Here is a 23,417-nt window from a genome sequence, read left to right as displayed (position 1 = left end):
TACTTCTGTCTGTCCAAACAGAGATACAGGTCTCAAGAGTTGTATGTATTATCCCTTGTAGAGATGTAAACAGTTTAACCATATTGAATAACTTTTTCCCCCATTTACCTTTTTAAACTTTTCTTGAGTCTTGAAGTGAGGAAGACCTGAGTTAAAATCCAGCCTCAGACACTTACTAGTTGTGTGATCCTTGGCAAGTTACTTAACTCTTTTTGACTTAGTTTCCTCATCTGTGAAATTAATTGGAGAAGGGAATGGCAAGCTACTCCACTATCTGTGCCCAGAAAATCCCAAGTGGTGTCACAAAAAAAAAAATCATACATGACTAAAAACTAAACAACAAAGATAAAACTTTAATGAAGCAGCTACATGGCATGGTGGACAGTGCTGGTCCTGAAGTCAGGAAGATTCATATTTCTGAGTCCAAATCTGGTCTCTCATACTTACTAGTCATGTGACCCTGGGCAAGTCACTTAAATATGTTTGTTTCAGTTTCCTCATCTGTAAAATGAACTGGAAAAGGAAATAACAAACCACCCCAGTATGTTTACCAAGAAAACCCCAAATAGGGTCACAGAGAATCAGACACACCTGAAACAACTAGAAAACAATAAAAACAAAATCAGTTTAGACTTTATAATTGATTTTTATATAAGTTTCTTGTTTTCAAGCATAGGATCTAATCTGATATTTCAGGAAACTCAAAGCTCCAAATAAAAACTTATGTTCCCAGGATTATAACTAAAACAGAGTGATCAGGGCACTCCCCTTTGATGCCAAAATTAGAGGGCACTGGCAGCACACTCAAAAAAACTGAACTTAGCATTAAGTTTAAAAAAATGAGTTAAGTCAAGAAGCTACCACAAAGCTTCTATCACTCCCCCATGACACTTCCACCCATTTCCCAGGTAAGATTCTCCTCTACCACCTGCTGCATTGTGTGTCCTCCCATCCTCCCCCCAAAAAAAAAATCTCTGCCCATGGGAATTGGTATTCCCACCCAAGCCGTATACCCCCAAGCAAATTGACCCAACTTCCAAAATATTAGCTGTGATTCTGCTACTTATTATAATAATTATTTAAGACTAATTTAGAGTAAAATAATTATCAACATGCCAAATGCAGTGCTGACTGATTTAAGACTTGTTGTGCTTTAGGGAAATGAAGACTACTTCATTTCTTTACTATGGGAAAAAATAAGGAAGGAATCCCAGAGAGAGTTCATATGGTTCCTAAAGTGACAAGAAAAAAAAAGATTGAATGAAAATGAGAAGTTAAGATTGCAAACACAAGAGCAGACACACTAGAAAGTTGTGGAGGAACAGCAAGGAGGCTGTGTGGGCTTGAGTTTTCCTCACAAGGGCTTATGAATAGGATATGTGGAATTAAGCACCTTCAGGTTTCCCCAAAAGTTTTCTCAAGGCCATTTTCACCTCCTTATTCCTCAGGCTATAGATGAGAGGGTTGAGGGCAGGTGTGAAAACCACATAAAACACAGAAACAATCTTATTGTATTCTGGAGAGGACAGAGACTGAGGCTTCATGTAAAGAGACATTACAGTCCCAAAAAATAGGGTGACAACCAGAAGATGAGAGGAACAAGTAGAGAAGGCTTTTCTGCGTCCCTGGGCAGAGCGAATTCTCAGGACAGCAATGATGATGTGTGCATAAGAAAGAATGATGAATGTGATAGGGCACAAAAGAGTAAAGATACAGAGGATCTGCATGACCAACTCTGCATGGGTTGTGTCAGTACAAGAGAGGTGCAGTAGGGCAGGCATTTCACACAAGAAATGATCTATAACATTATCCTGGCAGAATGAGAGCTGGAATGTGGTAACTGTGTCCACTGTGGATGCCATAAAGCCACCTAACCATGACCCAGCAGCCAACATCCCACAAATCCCCCAGTTCATGGTGACTGAGTATCTTAAGGGGTCTCGAATAGCAACATAGCGATCATAGGCCATCACTGAGAGGATGTAACACTCTGCAATGCCAAAGGACAGGAATGTGTAGACCTGTATGACACAGCAAGAGTAGGAGATGGACTTTCTCTCTGCCAAGAAGTGTACTAGCATCTGTGGAAACACAGAGGATGTGTAACAGACTTCTAGAATGGATAAATTAGTGAGGAAGAAGTACATAGGTGTGTGGAGGCGTGAATCCCTCAATATCAGCAACACAATGAGCAGGTTCCCCAGCAAGATCATCATGTAGATCATGAGGAAGAGCAAGAAGAGGTGCACCTGGAGCTCAGGCCAGCTGGAGAGGCCAAGGAGGATGAACTCAGTCACCAAAGTGAGGTTGCTGCTTTCCATCTTGTTTATGGGTCTACTGAAAGAACATGGAAAGTTATAGCTACAAAGCATTTTTATATTGCTGTTTTCCTCTTGGCAGAACTACTGGAAGGACATATAAAGACTATTAAGTAATATGCATGTATCCCTTTATGATTATAAATCATATTCATTATCTCATAGCATTATCCATTGTAACCATGCAAAGCAGGCAAAATAGAGGCATATTATAATTTTAGTTTTTTTGATACTGAAGATAATAAGGCTCAGAAAGATAAGTGACTTTCAAATATTATCACAACTTATAAGTAGTAGACCTGATGCTCCTTTTCTCAGTATAAATCCTGGCCTCTAAACCTATCTCTATATTCACCAAAGATTACCTAGTCTCTTACTTCACCGAGATCAGAGGCATCCAATGAGAACTCAAACTTCCCTCCCCTATCCCTTGGAACACAGCAATAACCTCCCTTCTGTTTTGGAGGATGAAATAAACTTCTTCCTCCACAAGACTGATCTCTTTCTCTTTATCAAGGATTCCATTAAGAAGAAGCAGTATAGTGTAAGGGAAAGACCACTGGACTGAAAATTAGGAGAGGAGTGAAACTAACTTACTTGCTGTATAGCTGGACAAATCACTTGTCACCTTTCGGGGCCTCAGCTCCTCATTTATGAAATGGGAAAAGTAATTTCTTCTATCTAGCTCATAGTTATAAAAACAATACTTTATATACCTTAAAGTGCTTTGTAAATCTAGCAGAGGCTGGAATGGCAGATGAACAAGGCTAATCACTTACTTCTTACTTGTCACCACATTTGCACAGATGAGACTACTCCTTTCCAATTACTCCCTAAGCTCTTTCCCCTTTACTATATGGAGCTATTTGTTTCCAGGTACTTCTTCAGCTCCTCCAGACTAGAAGAGTGGTTTTCTTTACAAATTGGGTAACAGGAAACAATGGAAATAGAAGTGGTCAAGGCCCTGCCTCCTAATTCCAGCCAGCTAGTTATAGCCAAAGCTGCTAACTCATTTTCCTGGAAGGATGAAAGTCTAAGTTTCTCTTTGCTCTGTGCAATTGGAGAACTTAATGATTATCTTTCTACAGCTCAAGCCCCCAGCCAGAGAAGATTTTTCTCTAAGGCAAAACACTGCAATTACAAACCTGGTCCTTTCCTCTCCAGTATTCCTTTATAATCTTCTTCTCCCTCTCTTCTCTTTCTTTTTACCCTTTCCCCCTCCCTTCTCTTCTCCTTCTCCCTCTATTATTGTTGTTATCATCATCATTTTCCCCCAGTGGCTAGTATTGTCACCTCATGACTTCCTTTCTCAGAGTTATAACTACATAAGCTACTAGTCACAGCAACTATTCCCTAGGCCCTGTCTTCTGGCTCTCTATGTTGACTCACTTTCTCTCCCATGCTTCTTTATCTACTCCCCACCCTCAATCCCTTAGGATGGGAATGTCTAGTTTGTTAATCACAGTCTAGACCCTGTCAGCCATGAGATAAAGACTCAAATTGACGATTAGGTGTCCCTCTCCAGTATTCGTATTCCTTAGCAATTCCCAAAAGGGAATTACATAAATGTAAATTATTGTTATATCTTTGTACCAACTTCAGGGATGTATTCCTTCAATCTTCAATCCTCTCCATATGTTTATAAACATCCTTAGATCTCCCCAATTCTCAAAAAATTAAATTTGTTTGCCTTTTTTAACCTATTAATCTACCAGATCTTTTTTTACTTCAACTCACAGCCACATTTCTTGGAAAACATAGGCTATGCCTGGTGCCTCTGCTTCCTCTACTTCCTTTCTCAACATTTTGCTACATGGATTCTGTTCACTCTAATAAACTGCTACCTCAAAGGTCACCAACTAAGAGATTCTTTTCCTTGCTCTTCTTTTCTTCCCCGATGGCTTCAAATATCATCTATAACTCTAATTTTGACCTTTCCCCTGAATGTCAGGTAACTACTTCAGACTGCCTATGAGATATCTTCATGAACGTTCCACTGGAATTCATGTTCACCATATCCAAACCAAATTCCTTTTCCTCACAAACTGCTTCCTCTGCTGACCTCCCTATTTCTGTCACTGATGCCAGAATTCACCCAGTATTTCATGTGCCAAACTTTTATCATCTTTAATTTTTCTCTGTTAATATTTCCACAAATAGTTGTCAAGTATTTTTGTTCTCCCTCCAATATTTGCTTCATTGTCTTTCCCTACTGCATTCTTTGTATAAAAGGAAGAAAATAATTAGTCAAACAGCTACTCTATCCTAGGCACTATGCTAAGACTTTACAAATATTATCTTATTTGATCCTCCCAACAACTCTGGGGATTAGGTACTTCTCTTATCTTTATTTTAGAGTTGACTAAAATGAGGTAGACAAAGGTTAAGTGACTAACAAAGAGGATTTTTCAATATAATAAAGGGAAGAGTTAATGAGGTCTTAAGCTAGAAAGTGAGACATATAAATGGAGTATTGTTAGTTGTTTTTTTGTTCTTCTCTGACTTTCCATGACAACTTTTGAGGTTTTCTTGTCAAAGATACTGCAGTGGTTTGCCATTTCCTTCTCCAGCTTATTTTATAGGTGAGGAAACTGAGGCAAACAGAGTTAATTAACTCACCTAGGTTCACACAGCAAGTAAGTGTCTGAGACCAGATTTTAACTCAGGAAGTCTTCCTGATTCCAGACCCTATGCTCTATCCCCTGTGTCACTTAGTTGCTCCATGTAAATGCAGAGAAGGGGCTAAATGATGCAGATATGCCATGCAAGTAAAATTGACCAGACCTGATGCACTACGTACCATGATGAGCCCACTGGCACCCACCAGAAACATGACATAGACATAAGTTAAACCTTCAGAAGACCAGATGGAACTTGGTGCATAGACACAGGTTGACACTTCATTTTTCAAGCTTAAGAATGTCCTTTAGTTTTAGGACGTTTTTTGATTGGTTTGGTTTTGGGGTTTTTTGTTTGTTTGTTTGTTTGTTTGTTTGTTTTGGGGGGGGTTAAGTGATACTTCAGCTACAAGTCCTCATTACATTAGATCACTGGGCTTGGCCTAGGAGAATTGGCATAATCAGCACAATGCATCACTTTGACATTCTAGTTGTAAAAAGGGAGAAACAAGGAGAGTTTGACCCCTAGGCTGCCAAAGTCCCTGGTGTCTTCTTGCTGAAAATCTCTAAGCTATAGAAGAAAAATACTGCCAGTAGGATAGAGAAGCCTGCTCTTCCAAGAGATTCCAAAGGAGTAGCCTGATAACCAATCCAGTCTTTCTAGAAAGCTAATTGGAACTATACCTAAAAAATTCACTAAACCAGGCTTTTGAGCTGATAACACCACTCTTAGAACTATACCCAAAAGTGAGAAAAAAAGGAAAACAACCCCTTTGTGTGTATATTTATGGTAGATTTTTTTGTAATGTGACAAAGAACTTGAATTAAAAGAGGTACCCATCAACTATATAATGTCTGAACAAATTATGCTATGTGACTATAATGCAATATTATAGCACTTCATGAAATTATGAAAGGGATAGTTTCAGAAAAACCTGGGAATATTTGTATGAACTGATGCAAAATTAAGTGAGAGTAATTTGTGAAATAACGATATTATAAATACAGACAACTTTGAAATATTTAGGAACTTTGACATCATGATCAACCTAAACTTCTAATGACCAGTGATAAAGCATGGTACCCACTTCCAAACCAAGGGATGATAGATGCAAGAAGCAGAATGAAGCATAAACTTTTGGATATGGTCCCACATCTCACTCCTACTGGTTAACAGAGCTCACTTAAGACTCACTTAAAGCTCACTTAAGAGCCCACTTAAAAGTTACTGAAGAACACAGACCAGACAATGTTTGGGACCCTGGGAAGGAAAGGAGGCTATTATAGGCTGACTAGGATCAGTGAGAAAGGAAGAGAGATTGTTCTTAAGGGAACTATGGATCTAGATTCTCAAGAATAATGTGCTCAAAAAGTATATGGGAAGTCTCTGATGTCACTAGTATGGAATATTTGAGAGAAGAAGAGGGATCACTTATAACCCTGCACATGGATCTCCTGCCATCAAAAAGAAATTCTTGTAATAGGTTGGTCCCAAATCCACTTGGTGTTATTCCTTGGCATTCTACCTGGGGACAGGTATGTCCTAGTGATTATGAGTTGGGGTAGGGAAGGGGAATAAATATTCTGGGGCCTTCTGACACAAGTCAGAATCACACTAGAGACACTAACTGGGTAAAGAAAGGAATGCTAGGGGGCAGCTAGGTGCCTCAGTGGATAGAGCACCGGCCCTGGATTCAAGAGTACCTGAGTTCAAATCTGGCCTCAGACACTTAACACTTACTATCTGTGTGACCCTGGGCAAGTCACTTAAACCCAACTGCCTCACCAAAAATAAAGAAATAAACAAAAAAAAAAAAGAAAGGAATGCTGCTTAGTTTAGAAGCTCATAAAGCCATTACTATGAATAGAGGGAGCTTGTGCCTGCTTCAGTGTAGGGAAATGGCCCTCAGTATGCATCATGGAGGTTGTTGTTCCACAGATGAATTCACTACAAGTATAAATTTACTGGAGACTGAGAGGCTGAGCCAGTATAGTCCATTGGACTTTTAGACTGTACTATCCCAGTAGTATTGGCAAGATGGAAACCTTTGGGGCCATTTCATTCATACCAGGTCACAAATAAAAGAGTATAGGATACAAAAGAGACTGAGAGAAATGCATTCCCTAATCTTGGAAATGAAAGAGGTTAGTATTCTGGTTTCCATTTGCCAGTGCAAAAGTCCCTAAGAACATGGAGGTTTATAGCAGATTACAATGCAATGAGTAAGATGGTAGATCCCTTCTGAAGGTTAGAGTACTATGGAGTGATCAACCTGGACACCCATAACAGAGAGTAGGCAAGTTCTGTGTACTTTCTTCTTGGATGGGATACAGGATACATTCACATTCATTCCCCAAGAAAATATGAACTCCTGCTTACTGTCTCAATAGATATGAGATCTGGAAAGGCTGACACTTCCTAACCCTCCCCCAGCATTACATAGATGAGATACTGGTCACTGACCAAAATGAACATGTCATGACTTCATGTAAAAATATAATTAATGACATGAAGGCCCAGTAATGGGAAGTTAACCTTATAATATCTAAGGGCCAACCAAATCTGTCATATTCATAGATTTACAGTTAGAAAGAACCTTAGACATCATCAAGACTAACCCCTAAATTTTACAGATGTAAAAACCTGAGGCTGAGAGGGAATGAGTGGCATATCCAGGGTTACACAGCTAGCAAGTGTAGAAGGCAACGAGAGAACTCAGGACTCCCTGACTGTAGGTCCAGCCATCTATCCAATTAGCCATCTAACTCTTCTTAGGCATTCTCTGGAGGTTTCCTGTGTGAACCATACCCAGAGCCACCAGGAACAAAGTTTTGAGGACTGAGTCCCTGACCTCTAGAGCGAAGCACCAAAACTGCGTGTTTGCTCAGGATATGAAGATCCCATATGTCCTATTTCAAAGGTCCATTGAATTCAATTTATAAACTAGGCATGTTAGATGGATTTGAGCAATGATACAATCAAGAGACAGTTTGACATGCTATCAAATAAATTGTGCAGCAACCCTTGTCTCTGAGCTCCTATGATCATGCTGTCCCTGTGACCCTGAGGGTTTCTACCACCACAGACCAACTCACCAGAAGCCTCTGGAAACCCATGAAGAAGGGACTCAAAAGCATCCCGTGGAAGTCAACTGAGGAATGTGATTTCTGCATCCAAGAACAGGATCATAAGAACTCAGGGAAAAGAGAATATTATATCCAAATCTGCAGAGAAGTCAAGGATGAAGACTGAATAAAGGCCATTGGATTTAGCAATTAAGAGGTGATCAGACAATCAGGTAACAAAGTAGAAAGAATGCCTGGAGTCAGCAAGAAAAGACTTCAAATACAGCCTCAGATATTTAACTATGTGACCCTGGGCATTTAATCTCTATATGCCTCAGTTTCTTTATCTGCAAAATGAGAATAATAATAGCACCTGCCTTCCAGGGTTGTTGTGAAGATAAAATGAGATAATATTTTAAGGAGGTTTGGAAGCCCTATGTAATTCTATAAATGCAAGTTGTTTCTATTGGGTTTTTTGCTATAAATTGTTGGTAACTTTGGAGGAAATAGTTTCAGTTGAATGGTAGGGCAGAAAATAGGTGGGAAGTAGTGATAAGCAAATGAAGGGAACAAGCAAATAGAGTCAAGTAGTTATCTGCCCCCTCTAGATGATAAGTTCCTTGAATTTTCCTTTTGTCCTTAAATCCCTAGTTCCCAGAACATTATAGGCATTTAATAAATGCTTGATTATTTGATATGTCTCTTGATCACATGCCAATTCCCTCTATGTCCACTCTTCTTTAGGCAAAGTAGAATGATCTTCATCTCTCTTTTATATTCTGCCCTAATCTGCCTGCATGAGTTTGCTCAGGCTGTGTGCCCTTCCACTCACCTATCTCTAATAGTTGGACTCTTAACCATCACTTAGGGAAAAAGCTCAAATTCTGTTTTATAAAAACTTCCTTAACCCTCTCTTCTTCCCCCTCCCCACCAGCAATTATAGTCTTTTCCCTGTGGAATTCTTCATATCACTTGCTTTAGACCTCTCATCCAGTGATCATATACCATTTTGTATTTATCATGTATATTCTGCAATTTCCTTAACTAGATTTTATAAACTATATCTCTCTCCATCTCTGAGTGCCTAGCACAATTTTCAGGTGTTTTATACATGAAGCAGAAAATTGTACCTTAATTTTTTTTATTCCAAGGTAAGTTTGTTGTTGTGGTCGTTGATGTTATTGTTTTGGGGTTTTGTTGGGTTTTTTTGGTTGTTTTCTTTTTCAGGGCAATAAGGATTAAGTGACTTGCCCAGGGTCACACAGCTAGTAAGTGTCAAGTGTCTGAGGCCAGATTTCAACTCAGGTCCTCCTGAATCCAGGGCTTGTGCTTTATCTACTGCACCACCTAGCTGCCCCCCAAGGTAATTTTTCTAGCCACTCATATGGACTACTCTCCCAGAGGTCCCTGCTCTAGGGCCTAACCCAGAGAGCCCAGCCTGACCTTTCTTAAGGTCATCCCAGAGTCAGGAAAATTTCAAAGGAAATGTAGATTAAACTTCCTGACTACCTAAAGGAAGTTAGCTCATGGACCACTCTCCTCAAGTCCAGTAAACCAATAGATTTGAATGATGCTAGCCAATTAGCTTTGAGCAGTGTGGAAGGGCCACCTCTCCTACAGATATGCAGGAAGCTTCTGCACACACACTCTCACATGCTCTCACATGCTCTCTTGGCCTGAGACATGGAGGAGGTGGCCCCGTCTTGCTCTCTCTCACTCTTCTATCCTAGCTATGTAGGGCTTCTTAACTTTCTGCACCATGTACTCTATCTCTTTACTAATTTTCAATATGCTTTAATAAATCCTTAATGCCCCCAAACTGGTGCAGTATCCTCTAATTTCTAAGTAACAATATATGATAAACCCCACCTAATTTTCCCCCAAACTTGGGGCAATCCCATACAATTTTAATTGCCACAACTGACTGCACTCTTGTCCCAAGATCAGGGTCTGCTTATATACTTCCTTTCTGTATACCACCCTTTCCTGTGGCTGGATCCCTAGAGGTTCCATGTATAGAATGCTAGAGCTGGAGTCAGGAAAACCTAAGTTCAAATCCTGCTTCAGACACTTACTAGCTATGTGATCCTATGCAAGTAACTTAAGCCCTATCTGCTCTCTGTAAAATGGAGATGATAGCACCTACCATCCAGGGTTATGAAGAAAAAAAAATAAAATAGTATTTGTAAAGTTCTTTGCAAACCTTAAAGCACTACATAAATGCTAGCTATGATTATTGGGAGTTCAGAAAAAAACATTAGCATGGTGATGTTATTTTGGAATGAAGAAGAGAGCTCATAGCCTACATGTATTCACTCTCTTATAGATACTGGCTCCTGGGAATGCCCAAACCCAGTCTTCTCACAAGTTAACTTTCTCATACAACCACTGGGGATCTAGGCTTCCAGACACTCTTCCACTCTCTTTCCTTGGTATATATGGTTATACTTTGTAATAACTGCAATTTCTAAAAATATATTGCAGTTATAAGTGATATGTGATTCCAATACGGACTCCTAATGACCATAAACATGTAAACATCAAAAAACAGCTGGTACTTTTCTATTGTCTTGACTCGTTCCAATCATTTGTCCAACCTGTAAACAATCTCAGTTCCTGATTAGACACATCCACTCCTGAAATCTCCTAATTACCAACTTGGACTCTCACCTGATTTGTGGTCCAAATTATGAAATTCCTCCACCTGGGTTTAGTACTGAGAGGTGTTACTAGAGAATTTCTCTATCATTTCTGAGTTATATTAAAAATGCCCTTCCCACATCTGGTGCCATTATCTGACTCAACTAAGACCACCTATAAGGGATAAGACTTTTCCATTTATACATGGTTCTGAGGATGTAGTCCCATCAACACCTTGCCACTGTACACTTCTCTCATATGAATAACCCTGGCTCTGGGTGGCTGAATCTTATTCTGTGATGCCCCAAAATGTATGCATGTATGTTGCTTTCACTTTTGCCTTCTTGATCTATCACACTGTAATAAAGCTCATTCTTTTTCCAGCTTTCTGAAATCCTTGAACCTTGATCCTTGCTCTAACTCCAGCCAAGAGTCCAAATGGAGCACTCTTCCTAAAAGATTTCTCCCATTTCTTTAGACCACTCTACCACAACTACATATCTTTTGCTCTATGTATTCACTTCTTACATCCAGGGACTAGATTTATCAACACGAAATCTAATACTAGAAAAGAAAATATATGCTGTCATATCTTAATAAATTCAGGGACACTTGGAAATTGTTTATAGCCATGTATCCCCACTGAACCTGTACATGACTATCTCCTCTTTTTCTGGTGTTCTCAGACTTGACCATGCTTCTTCTCCAGACAAAAAAATGTGGATTCAGGTTATCTGAAAGATGAGTGAATGGGTCAGTACATGGAATATGTGTTTTCAAAAGATTGTACCGACTCTTCTCAAGTAAATATGGTTGTATAGTTTGTTGCTGAGGCTATAAACCTAATAGAGGAGTCACTGATTTAGATGGGAAATAGACTGGACTCAATGACCTCCAACTTTCTTCTCAAATTTGAGGTTTTAATTACTATGGACATGGCACTATTCTCCATTCAGAGAGTGGAGTACTTTGGGTCCTAGGGAGCAATAAGTCAAAGGGGAAGCCAATAAATCAGTAAACAGAACAGTTTGAGAATGATAATATATTAGATTGAAAAACTTGTGAACCATAAAAGGAAACTGGGAAGCCAGGGGATTAACCTTTGCTTGTGCTGGTAGGGGTTAAAATAAGAGGGCTCTAGGAATAACTAACAGATTTCTTAAGGAGCCATGGTAAGAATAGATTGGACTGGATATACTAAACAAAAGGTCCCAGAATTGAAGGATCTCTAAGACAGATGTGTCTAAATTGAACAAAACTGGAATTTTGTAATGAAGTATATAAATAGATTATTGCACAAAAGATCATGTGCTCAAAATGTGCTACCTTCAATATTTTATGATAAAGAGAGGCATAAGGGATAAGGAGATGACTATGCCTGTCCCCAAACCTGTGATAACCAAAGCCATTCTGAATCCTTAACTGTAGATACAAAATGTGGAAAGTTAGCAAGTTAGCTTCAATCATCTGCAAAGGAGATTGCAGGGCGCGGGGGGCAACTCTCAGGGGCCAACTGGGATCAAGCCCGAGGGGATATGGGGACAACCAGGAAGAGGGGAGGTGGGGACAGGGGTCTTCAAGAAAATTAAAGAGGAGACGCTACCTGCCTTGGTTGACGGGAAGTCCCAACCTGATCTCCCGGTGGATATCGGACCCAGGCAAGAAACAGGATCCGGGTGCCCCTCTAAGACCCTAGCAAGACTCCCCCCGCAAATAAATAAACAAATGAACGAACGAACGAACGAACGAATGAATGAATGAATGAATGAATGAAATTTTTTAAAAATAAAAAAAAGAAAGAAAGATGCCCAAGGATCCCTTCTTAGTAATTACATTCTACAGACTAAACCCTATGACAATGAACACAGTCACACTATAATCTCAGGAAAGCCTGCTTGACAAGCCTTAGAGTCCTCTGAAAAATCCATATCCTTAACATTCATTCAGAATCAGGGAGTAATGGGCACCAAGGCCATGGTGCTTTCCACACCATGATACCATTCTTACATAAAAATGGGTCAGATTTCAATATAACTAAAGAAAAAAATATATCAATTTCAACCCAGGGGAAGGTCTTTAAGGGTGTTTTTGTCCTACCTACTTCAACATAATTTTCAATAGTTTGGTTGAAAAAATAGTTATAAAATTTCTAGTTGGCATGGAATGATGAAAGATAGCTAATATATTAGATGAGAGAATCAGAATCCAAAAGGATCTCTACATGCAAAAGAAAAAAGCTGAATTAAATTATTTAGATGGAAAATGTATAAATTAATTACTCTGTGTCAGGCACTGTGTTGAGTGCTATTTCTAGTGACTCAAATATAAGCAAGTAAGACCACCCCTGACCTCAAGGACCTTTTATACTAATATGGGAAGACAACACATAACAGGGAGCTGGGGATGAGGGATAAGGATGATGGTCAGAGTGGAGGCAGCATGATGAGGAGATGGCCAGGAAATGGTCCATGGAGGCCTGGTTTCTGGCAAGATAAGGGGGCAAATTACAATACAGCTCACTTACCATTCTTTGTTTACCCTTTCATATGGGAACATAAAGATTATCCCCTTATTATTATTATTAATAACAAGAACTGGGTGGCCAAGGGGAAGAACCGAAGGTTGTTGGATAGAGAAGAGGAGGAGTTGAGGATAATAACCTTAATGTAAGCAGAACAAGGGGTAAATGTATGCAAAGAAATAAGAAGTCCAACTGTTTGGTTCAACTGCAAAACATCAATTGAAAATTGAAAAATTGAAAAATTGAAAATGTATAAAATCAGTAAAAAATCAGTATAAAATGTCTTAACAAGATCATATGAAAAAGACTTGGACAATCAGCTCTATCTCAGTCAATGTCATGCCCTCAGGCTGAGCTAATAGAATACAAAATGAGGGAGGTGAGAGTCTTGTTGCCCTACCTCCCTCCTATAATTGTACATTCAGTTCTGGGCAGAACATTTTAAGGGGGTATATTTCACTGACAAAAAGAAACATGTTTCTAAACAAGGGAATCAGGAGGGTAAAGCATATTGAACTATGTTCTATGAGGAAGGGTAAAGTAATTCATATGTTTTTCTTGGAGAAATTTAGTTGGGTTGTCCAATTTCTTTAAATTCTTGAAGGACTGTCTTATGGAAGTGGACAGCCTTTTTCTATGTGGCTCAAGTGAGCAGGAGGCTTCCAGGAAGTGGAAGTTAAAAGGCCAGCCTTTTTTCCACAAATTTGAAGAGGAGTTTCCTAAGAGTCCTCCAGACTGCCTCTTGATTGAGGGACCTCCCACACACTGGAGAAGTTCAGACAAAAACTAGATAACTATCTGTAAGCAGTGTAGTGGACAGATTCCTAGATGAGATAGGAAATTAGAGGATGTGAAATTCCTTTCAATCATAAGATTCTCTGAAAATAGTGAATGCATACAAAACCTATAATTTAGGACATTGGTATTTAAATTCTTTGCTGCATAAAAGATTTGATCTCAGTGTCCAAACTCCACCACCACCACCACCCCCCGCAAAACATGGAAGATAGGATTCCATTAAAAAAGTAAAATATGTACTTTACTAACATTTATCCATGTGATTAACTTCATGTGTTTAACTTCACATACACACACACTCATTAATCTGCACATTCATGTGTGAGATGGTGAATGGAAAAATTATGGGTGAACTTTACTTCAATATGCCACATCAATATATCCCCACTCCCACAAGGCTAATCTCATCCTTACCTCTCATTTCTGGATGTGATATAGAAATAATGTCTGCATGGGTGCCTTCCTTGATTCAGCCCTTCACAAAGCTGTGGGAAAGAAAAAAAAAGAAGAGGAAATTCATCCTTCACCCAGCTGTGTCTCATCTGCATCACCTAACAACCTAGCAATTGTGCCTGTGCAGAGGGGAGAACACATTGTAAAAACAGAACTTAGGTTAAAACAACCTTTGTCCAGAAAAACTAGAATATCTGAAAAATGCAAGGACCAGTGTCTCAGCAGTTTTAGTCCTCAGATTCATTCATCCCATTTGGGAATTTTTTGAAAGAAACAAGGACCCGACAAATTGGGCAAAATAGACTGTTTTTAGAGACCTCCTCAGTCCCTAAGGCATCACTGAGAGAAGCTATTGTTGAATATTGGGTTTCTTAATGACAGTGACATCACATTCCCCAATCTTGTCACTTCTTTTCCCTGGAGTAGGTCAAAGTCACATCTTCTCCTGGGTGCTTAAGCCTAGGTAGGGTTACACTCCCCAATTGGATCATGAAGCCATTTGTGGGTGGTATTAGTCCCAGGGTCCCTGAGAAATATCACACCACTTGATATTTATATGGCACTAGAAATGTTTCAGTATCTAATCTAGCTGTTCTTAACCTGGATCTGAAGAGCCTCAAGGAGTCTGTAGACAGATTTCCAGGGGATCTGTGGATTTGTATGGGGAAAAAAATAGATCTTTATTTCCACTAACCTTTTCTTTCTTTTGTAATCCTATGTATTTTTATTGCTTTAAGAACATTCTGAGAAGGGTTACATAGACTTCCTCAGACTGGCAGAGGGGTCCATAACACAAAACAGGTCAAGACCTCCAGCTTCAATCTATTATTTCCTTTGATTCTCTCAACAACTTCATGTGATTGGCAGAGTACCTTTTGTTATTTACATGACAGGTGGGGAAACTCAGCTCCACAGATGTGAAATTTTTTGTTCCATATCACATAACTATTCAGCCAACTAGATGTAGACTCCAGGCTTCCTGAATCCCAGTGTTAGGCTATGATCACCATACCACATTTTCCCTCTCAGATAAATCTGCAGGTCTAGGCTTTCTAATTGGCTCCTCCAGTGAAATGCCCCTACCCTACCTCCCCACATAATCCCTTGGTTGCTTGCATTTTGTTGCACCTTCCCCACCCCAAACTCTTGATTCAGAGGTTGGTGCTAATGAACCTTAGATAAGGATTTGGCAATTAGTTCTAGAGTTGTAGATATGTCAGGGGTTCATTCATTAATGACCCCTCATCAAGCTAACTCCATATTCCTCATGAAAACAATCTAACCTCTCCTTCCAATTCCAGCTAAAATTCCTTCTGCAGGAAACCCTCTCTGATTCCTCTTATCCAGAAGAAATCCTTCACTCTTTTGAATTCTAAAAATTCCATCTGAATTTCTTTCTCATTTATCATGAATCTTATATTGTTGTTATTTGTGTCTTTCCACTTTGACTGTAAGCTACCTGGGGAGATTGTGACCTATTCAGATATTTATTTACCCTAGCATCTAGAATAGACCTTAGCACATAATAAGAATTGACTAAAAGTTGGATCTTTATCAAATGCTTTTTTCTGTATCCATTGACATAATTATATCTTTTATTCTTGTTATTGTTTTAACCAATTATGTTAATAGCTTTCCTTAAGTTAAACTATCCCTATATTCAACCTATAATTCTCACTTGAATATAATGTACAATTTTTGTAGTATGTTGTAATCTTGTCTATTAAAAACACTTGAAAATATTAAAAATACATGAATTTTCTTTACATTGATAAGAACATTTATCTAAAACCATCAGCAAGCATTATTTGTAATGGGGATAAACTAGAAACCTGCCCAGTAAGATGAGGTGTGAAACAAGGATGTCCATTGTCACCAACATTCTTCAATATTGTGATGGAAACCCTAGCAATAGCAATAAGAGAAGAAAAAGAAATAGAAGGAATCAGAATAGGGAAGGAGGTAATAAAACTATGTCTTTTGGAGAGAATATGACTATATTTTTGGAAAATCCCAATGGCTTAACTAAAAAGTTAGTTGAAACAATAATTTTAGCAAAGTAGCAGGATATGAAGTAAATCCACATAAATCATCAGCATTCTTACACATCACAAACACTCTGCAAGAAGAGATAGTAAAAAATACTTAATATAATACTTTAATACTTAAAATAACTATAGATAGTATAAAATACCTTGAGTACAGATGCCAAAAGAAACCTAGGAACTATATAAACAAATTATTTTAAAATTATACAAAAAAAATCAAATTTAAACAATTTTAGAAACATTAATTGTTCATGGGTAGGCAGGGTGAATATAATAAAAATAACAATTTTACCCAAACTTATTTTTATATTTTATGCCATACTAATAAAATTACCAAAAAAATATTTCATTGAATTCAAAAAAAATTCTTTTGGAAAAACAAAAAGTCAAAAATATCAAAGGAAATAATGGGGAAAATGTAAAAGAAGGACATTTAGCAGAACCATATCTTAAATTATATTATAAGGCAGTAATTATCAAAAACATCTGTACTGGCTAAGAAGTGGAAAGGTAAATCAATGCAATAGAGTAGACATACAATTTACAGCAGCAAATGAAAAAAACACCCTTGTATTTGACAAGTGTAAAAACTTGAGATTTGGGGATAAGAATTCATTATTTGGTAAAAAAAAAAATATTGGGAAAACTGGAAAGCAGTATGGCAGAAACTGGGCATATACCAATATCTTACAACATTTACTAAATTAAGGTCAAAATGAATACATGTCCTAACTGTAAAGACAGATTTTACAAGAAAATTATAACATGGAAAATATTACTTGTCGGACTTATGGATAGGCAAGAAATAGAGAGCAAAGTTAGTTGTAAAATGGATATTTTTATTATATTACATTTTAAAAGTTTTTATACAATAAAGCAAATGTAGCCAAGATCAGAAGGAAAAGAGAAAATTGGGAGAACTTCTATATAGTTTCTCAGATAAAGGTATCATATATAAAATATCTAAAGAACTTTGTCAAATCCATAAGAATATAAGTCTTTCTACAATTGATAAGTGATCAAAGGATATGAACAGGTAGTTTTTCAATGAAAAAATCAAAACAATTTATAGTCATATAAAAAATGCTCTAAATCATTATTAGAGAAATGTACATTAAAACCACCTTGAGATATTATTTTATACCCACCAGATTGGCTAAAATGATTAAAAGAGAAAGTGACAAATGTTGGAGAGGATGTGGAAAAATTAGGAAGCTAATTTAGTGTTGGAATTGTGAACTGATCCAGCCATTTTTGAGAGCAATCTGGAATTATGTCCAAAGGGTTATTAAACTACCTCTACCCTTTGACTCAGTAATAGCACTACTTGGTCTATTTCCAAAGATGATTGGGTGAAAGAAATAGAATCTATATGTTCTAAAATATTTATAGCAGCTCTTTTAGTGTTGGCAAAGAACTAGAAATAGAGGGTATGCCCATCAACTGTGGAATGGCTGAAAAAAATTGTAGTATATGTTTGCGATGGAATACTACTATTCTCTAAGAAAAGATGATCAGGTTGATCTTAGAAAAACATGGAAAGACTTTCATGAAATACTGAAGAGTGAAATGAGCAGAACAAAGAGAATATTGTTACAGTATTACAGTAACAGCAATATCATTTTTTGTTTAGGTTTGGTTTTTTTAGGTGTTTTTTTTGGCGGGTCAATGGGGGTTAAGTAACTTTCCCAAGGTCACACAGCTAGTAAGTGTCAAGTGTCTGAGGACGGATTTGAAGTCAGGTCCTCCTGAATCCAGGGCCAGTGCTTTATCCACTGTGCCACCTAGCTGCCCCAGAAATATCGTTTTAAGAAAGACTTTGAGCAAATAAGTTATTTTGACTATTATAAATACCCAAATTATGAAAGAAATATGAAGCAAGACACTCTATACATCAAGAGAAAGAACTGACAAATAAAAATATGTATGGAATAATTTTATATCTATATGTCTATTTGTGTCTAATGGTGGCCATCTCTGAGTTGAGGGGAGGAGGGAAGAAAAAAGGGGAAAAAAGGAAAAAAAGAAACTTACATGATAACTTGTATATTTTTTTGTGAGGTAATTGGGGTTAAGTGACTTGACCAGGGTCACACAGCTAGTAAGTGTTAAGTGTCTGAGGCTGGATTTGAACTCAGGGACTCCTGAATCCAGGGCCGGTGCTCTATCCACTGCACCATCTAGCTGCCCCACTGTTGTATATTTAAAAGAAATATCAAGTTATGTATAGAGGATTTGCAAATGTCATGTGCAATCACCTTTTTAATATACTCTGTTATGGAAATGCTTTTTAATCCATAAATTAAAAATAAAATATTTTTTAAAGTTGAGTCTTAAATGGATGCAAAATTGGAAAAGTAGGGTGGGGCTGGATTATATGAGCAGTTAACTACCAATCTATGCAATTGGACTTAATCTTGGCAATGGCAAGTAATTTAGTGGAGTCATAAATCAAAGGGAGAAGAGACAAGGGGTGTAGAAACCCACTGAGAGTCTATTGAAAGAGTCTATTTGGATTGTCATGAGATTTTGGATCAGAGAGGTAGCCATAGGAATAAAAAGTAAAAGACAAATACAAGATAGTTACAAGTTACTAGATAGTTAAAAGTTACAAGTTAGAAGCCTCAGAGGACCTTATTTGTATTTATAATTGCATCTTCCTCTTTGGGTGCCCTTCTTTGGGTAAGTGCTTTTTCAAAGAGCAGGCAATTAAAAAGATTACTGAATTGTGAAGATTCATGAGACTCAAGATGGGACTATGTGACTGTTATGCCATCATCAGAGTGAGAGCACAGCATAATTTCCACCACTACAAGATTAATGAGGCCCCATGGAAGTTCTGTTCCCTCTACCTACAGGTCCCTTTGTCTGAGCAGAAAATAATCACCACGGGGCACCTTTTTTTCAATCCAATTAAGTTACCTCAGAGAGAGAATGTTTGGTTTCTCCTGAGTGGTTGTAACTAGGAAATTAGCCCAGCAGCTCTTCTATACTATATTCTATATTCTGGCCAAAGTGGCCAGAGACAAATTCCCCCAAGAAGCAGAAATGAAGACTACTCATTAACATCAGTCTTAAAAAATCATAGAGCTCCATGATAACACAAAATGTGTTCCTCAAGTTGACCACATACATTTAGGGTAGGTAGGACTTTGATGCAGTGGATAGAGTACTGAACCTAGAAAAACATGAGTTCAAATCCAGTCTCAAACACTTACTAGCTGTGGAACCCTGGGCAAGTCATTTAACTTCCATCTTCCTCAGTTTCCTCATTTATAAAATAAGAATGACAAGAGCATCTGCCTCCCATGGTTTTTGTGAGGACCAAATGAATTGACATATGGAAAGCACTTTGCAAGTCCTAAAGTACCAAATAAACCCCACCTATTATAATTATTAGGATATGCCATCGGGTCATATGCCTTCTGGAAACACTTTACTTCATGTTAATAATTGTATTTCTCATTATTTTTGGCCTACTTGATAATGAACAAAATATGTCACCTTAACTTTCTCTTCACTAGCTTTAATCTTCTTAGTCTATTTTGTAGCTCTCTCTCTTTTTTTTTTCAGGGCAATGAGGGTTAAGTGACTTGCCCAGGGTCACACAGCTAGTAAGTGTCAAGTGTCTGAGCCTGGATTTGAAATCAGGTCCTCTTGAATCCAGGGCTGGTGCTTTATCCACTGCGCCACCTAGCTGCCCCACCTAACTCTTTTGAATTGATATTTTCTTTCCCCAAAGCAGCCTGGACATGCTTCAGACAGGCATCATGTGAGACATGCAAAGTCTATAAGTTGCATACATTAAAATAGCATAGTTTAAGTCCTCACACCACTGCACAAGCCATCAACAAAGCCCTTTTCTGATTAATAACATCACCAATAGCTCCCAGTTTGCCTACTTGTGGTCCAAATGAAATGGAGGCCACTCAATTTCTACATAGAGCTTGAATACAATATTAATGATGATGAGCAAGCAAAAATGGAAGGAGACACACAAGTTTATAGACCACCAATTAAATCCACTTACACTTTAAGTTAATATGTATAATTACATGTAATAACTAACTAGTTTCTTCTTCTGCATTCCTTTCCATTTCCAGTTTGTCCATTCATGTGTATATTTATATAAATATATTCCCATTAATATAGTCATGATAAGTACATATACTATTCTGAGAGATACTTCGAATTTCAGAGCTTGAATAAACTGTAAATATTACCTAGCCAAGGATTCTTAGCCTTTTTTGTGTCACGAACCCCTTTGGCAGTCTGATGAAGACTATGGACTCATTCTCAGAATAATGTATTTAAATACATAATATAAAATACATAAGATGAAAACTATGTTGAAATAGTTATCAATATGTTTTTTAAAAAAAAAGGTCTGAGACCCCAGTGCTGAGTTTGATCTATGTCTAAAGTTCAATGTCCTGCACAATACTTCTAACAACCTCTTCTCTCAACTAACCCAGCAACTACTCTTCTTCAGGCCTTCATAATCTCTTGCCTGGACTGCTGCAATAACCTTCTGAATGGACTTCCTTTCTCCAGTCTCTTCCATCCTATATGCATATCTATATTATTCCTAAAGTATATTTTGAACATTCCATTCCCCTATTCTATAAGTTGCCACAGCTCCCTATTACCCTTAGAATCAGAGATGATAGCACTTAAAGACCTTCACAGTATATCTCCACCATATAATTTCCAGCTTAATTTTACTATACTTCAATCTAGTCAAACTCACCTTATGAAAGACATTCCATCTCCCACTTCCATTCCTTTGTGCAGGCTCTCTGCCAAGCCTAGAATATGCTCCTGTCTCATCTCTGCTTATTAGAATCCATGGTTTCCTTCAAATCCCAGCTCTAGTAATACTCTTACATGAGGCCTTTTCTGATCCCCATCTTTTAGTGCCCTCCCAAAATTACTTTCTATTTATTATGTATGTTTTCGAATACACTTAAATATGTATATGTTGCACATATTGTCTCCATGATGTAAGTAAGCTCTTTATGGGAAGAGACTTATTTGCATCTTTGTAGCCCTATTATTAGACTGAGTGTCTGGTACCGAGTAGTGTTCAATAAGTCTTTATTGATTGATTAATTAAAGAGGTCTCTAACTGAAGGTCTCTTGTGATAAAAACCTAATCCCCTTGAGATAACACATTTGACTTTTGGACAGCTAAATTTTCTAGCAGGCTTCACCCCACATTACACTGTGATCTTTCTCTCTGCAACATCTAAGTCTTGTCCCCAGCTGTGGCCTCTTGTATAACATAGAACAAGTTTTTTGCCCCACACCACCCCTCAAATACATGAAGACTCAATCATATTGTACCATATCTTCTCTCCTTATTACTCTACTCTGGATGGACTGGCTTGCAAATATCCTTCCTAAAATGTGGCTCTTTGAACTAAACACAATACTTCCAATGTGGTCTGACCAGGGACAAGCACATCTGGACATCAAAAATCTTCATGTATACTTTATACATCTCTCAGGGAAGCATTAAGATCATACTATTGGGAGGCAGAGCCAAGATGGTAGAGGAAAGGCTGTGACAACTCACATGCCAGACAAATCCATCCGCATGCCTCCAAAAATAATGCTATAAGACAACTCCTAAAGCAGTATAACCCACAAAAGGACAGAGTGAGACTATTTTCCAGCCAAAGATGGCATGAAAAGGCATCTGGGAGCATCTGTTGTATGGGGTGAGAGGGGAGCTCAGTCACAGTGCAGATCTAGCCCCAGGCAAACCACAACTCCAGAGCCTCAGAATCTTCAGCACCAGTGGCTTCTACTGAAACTTAGCTAATGGATCAAGGAGATCCAGCAGTTTGCTGGAGGTAAATAGCTGCATTCTCAGCTGGAGCTAATGCAGACTGCCCACATTCTGAATCAGTAAGCAGACTCAAACAGTAGTGGTCCAGTGGGGGAGGGCAACATATTTGCCAAGCTTCTGACCATAGCGAATCATATTTCAATCAGACTTCTACTTCCATGTTAAAGAGAAAGCAGGCCATGGTTACTTACAGGCCAGGTGGGCTGAGAAAGAGCCTAATAGTACCACCTGGGACCCCCTGAAGCTTGAGGCAGTATATCCTGGAAGCAGAGCTATACATTAAGAAGGAGTAAAAAGCCAAGAAATAGCCTGGCAAGATGAGCAGGCAGAGAAAGCAGCAAATCATTGAAAGTTTATTTGAGGGCAGCTAGGTTGCCCAGTGGATAGAGCACCAGCCCTGGAGTCAGGAGGATCTGAGTTTAAAGCCAGCCTCAGACACTTAACACTTACTAGCTGTGTGACTGTGGGCAAGTCACTTAACCCTCATTGCCCACCAAAAAGAAAAGTTTATTTGATGGCAAGGTAGATCAAAATAGAGCCTCAGAAGAACATAATAACAAAGTCAAAGCTCCTACATCCAAAGCTTCCAAGAAAAATATAAATTTGTCTCAAGTCATGTAAGCACTCAAAAAGGACTTTGAAGATAAAGTAAGAAAGGTAGAAGGAAAATTTACAAAGAAAGAGCAAAAAATGGAAAGAGAAATGAGAGTGATGCAGGAGGGTTATGAAAAAAGTCAACTGATTGAAAAGCAAAATAGGTCAAATGGAAAAGGAGGTACATAAACTCTCCAAGGAAAATCATTGCTTAATAATTAAGATAGAAAAACTAGAAGCTAATGACTTTATGAGAAATGAAGACACAATAAAGCAAATCCAAATGAATTTTAAAAATAGAAGGTAATATGAAATATCTCTTTGGAAAAAGAGCTGACCTGAAAAATAGATCGAGGAGAGATAATTTGAAAATCACTGGACTACCTGAAAACCATGATCAAAATAAGAGTTTAAACATCATCTTCCAAGAAGTTGTCAGGGAAAATTGCCCTGATATTCCAGAAGCAGAAGGTAAAATAGAAATTAAAAGAATCCATCGATAACCTC

The 23,417-nt window shown here is 38.1% G+C and overlaps 1 protein-coding gene across 1 annotated transcript; it reads right to left on the bottom strand.

The window, feature by feature from the left end:
- Window positions 1-1,385: 1,385 nt before the first annotated feature.
- Window positions 1,386-2,321, bottom strand: LOC122739400 (olfactory receptor 1030-like). Its single transcript, XM_043981157.1, has one exon. The coding sequence runs from the start codon at window positions 2,319-2,321 to the stop codon at window positions 1,386-1,388; it is 936 nt and encodes a 311-aa protein (XP_043837092.1).
- Between the last annotated feature and the right edge of the window lie 21,096 nt (window positions 2,322-23,417).

The sequence above is a fragment of the Dromiciops gliroides genome, chromosome 2 (assembly GCF_019393635.1).
Source record: "Dromiciops gliroides isolate mDroGli1 chromosome 2, mDroGli1.pri, whole genome shotgun sequence".
Taxonomy (NCBI): Eukaryota; Metazoa; Chordata; class Mammalia; order Microbiotheria; family Microbiotheriidae; genus Dromiciops; species Dromiciops gliroides.
The sequence above is the reverse complement of the archived record's forward strand: the minus strand, read 5'-3'. Positions and strand labels throughout refer to the sequence as shown.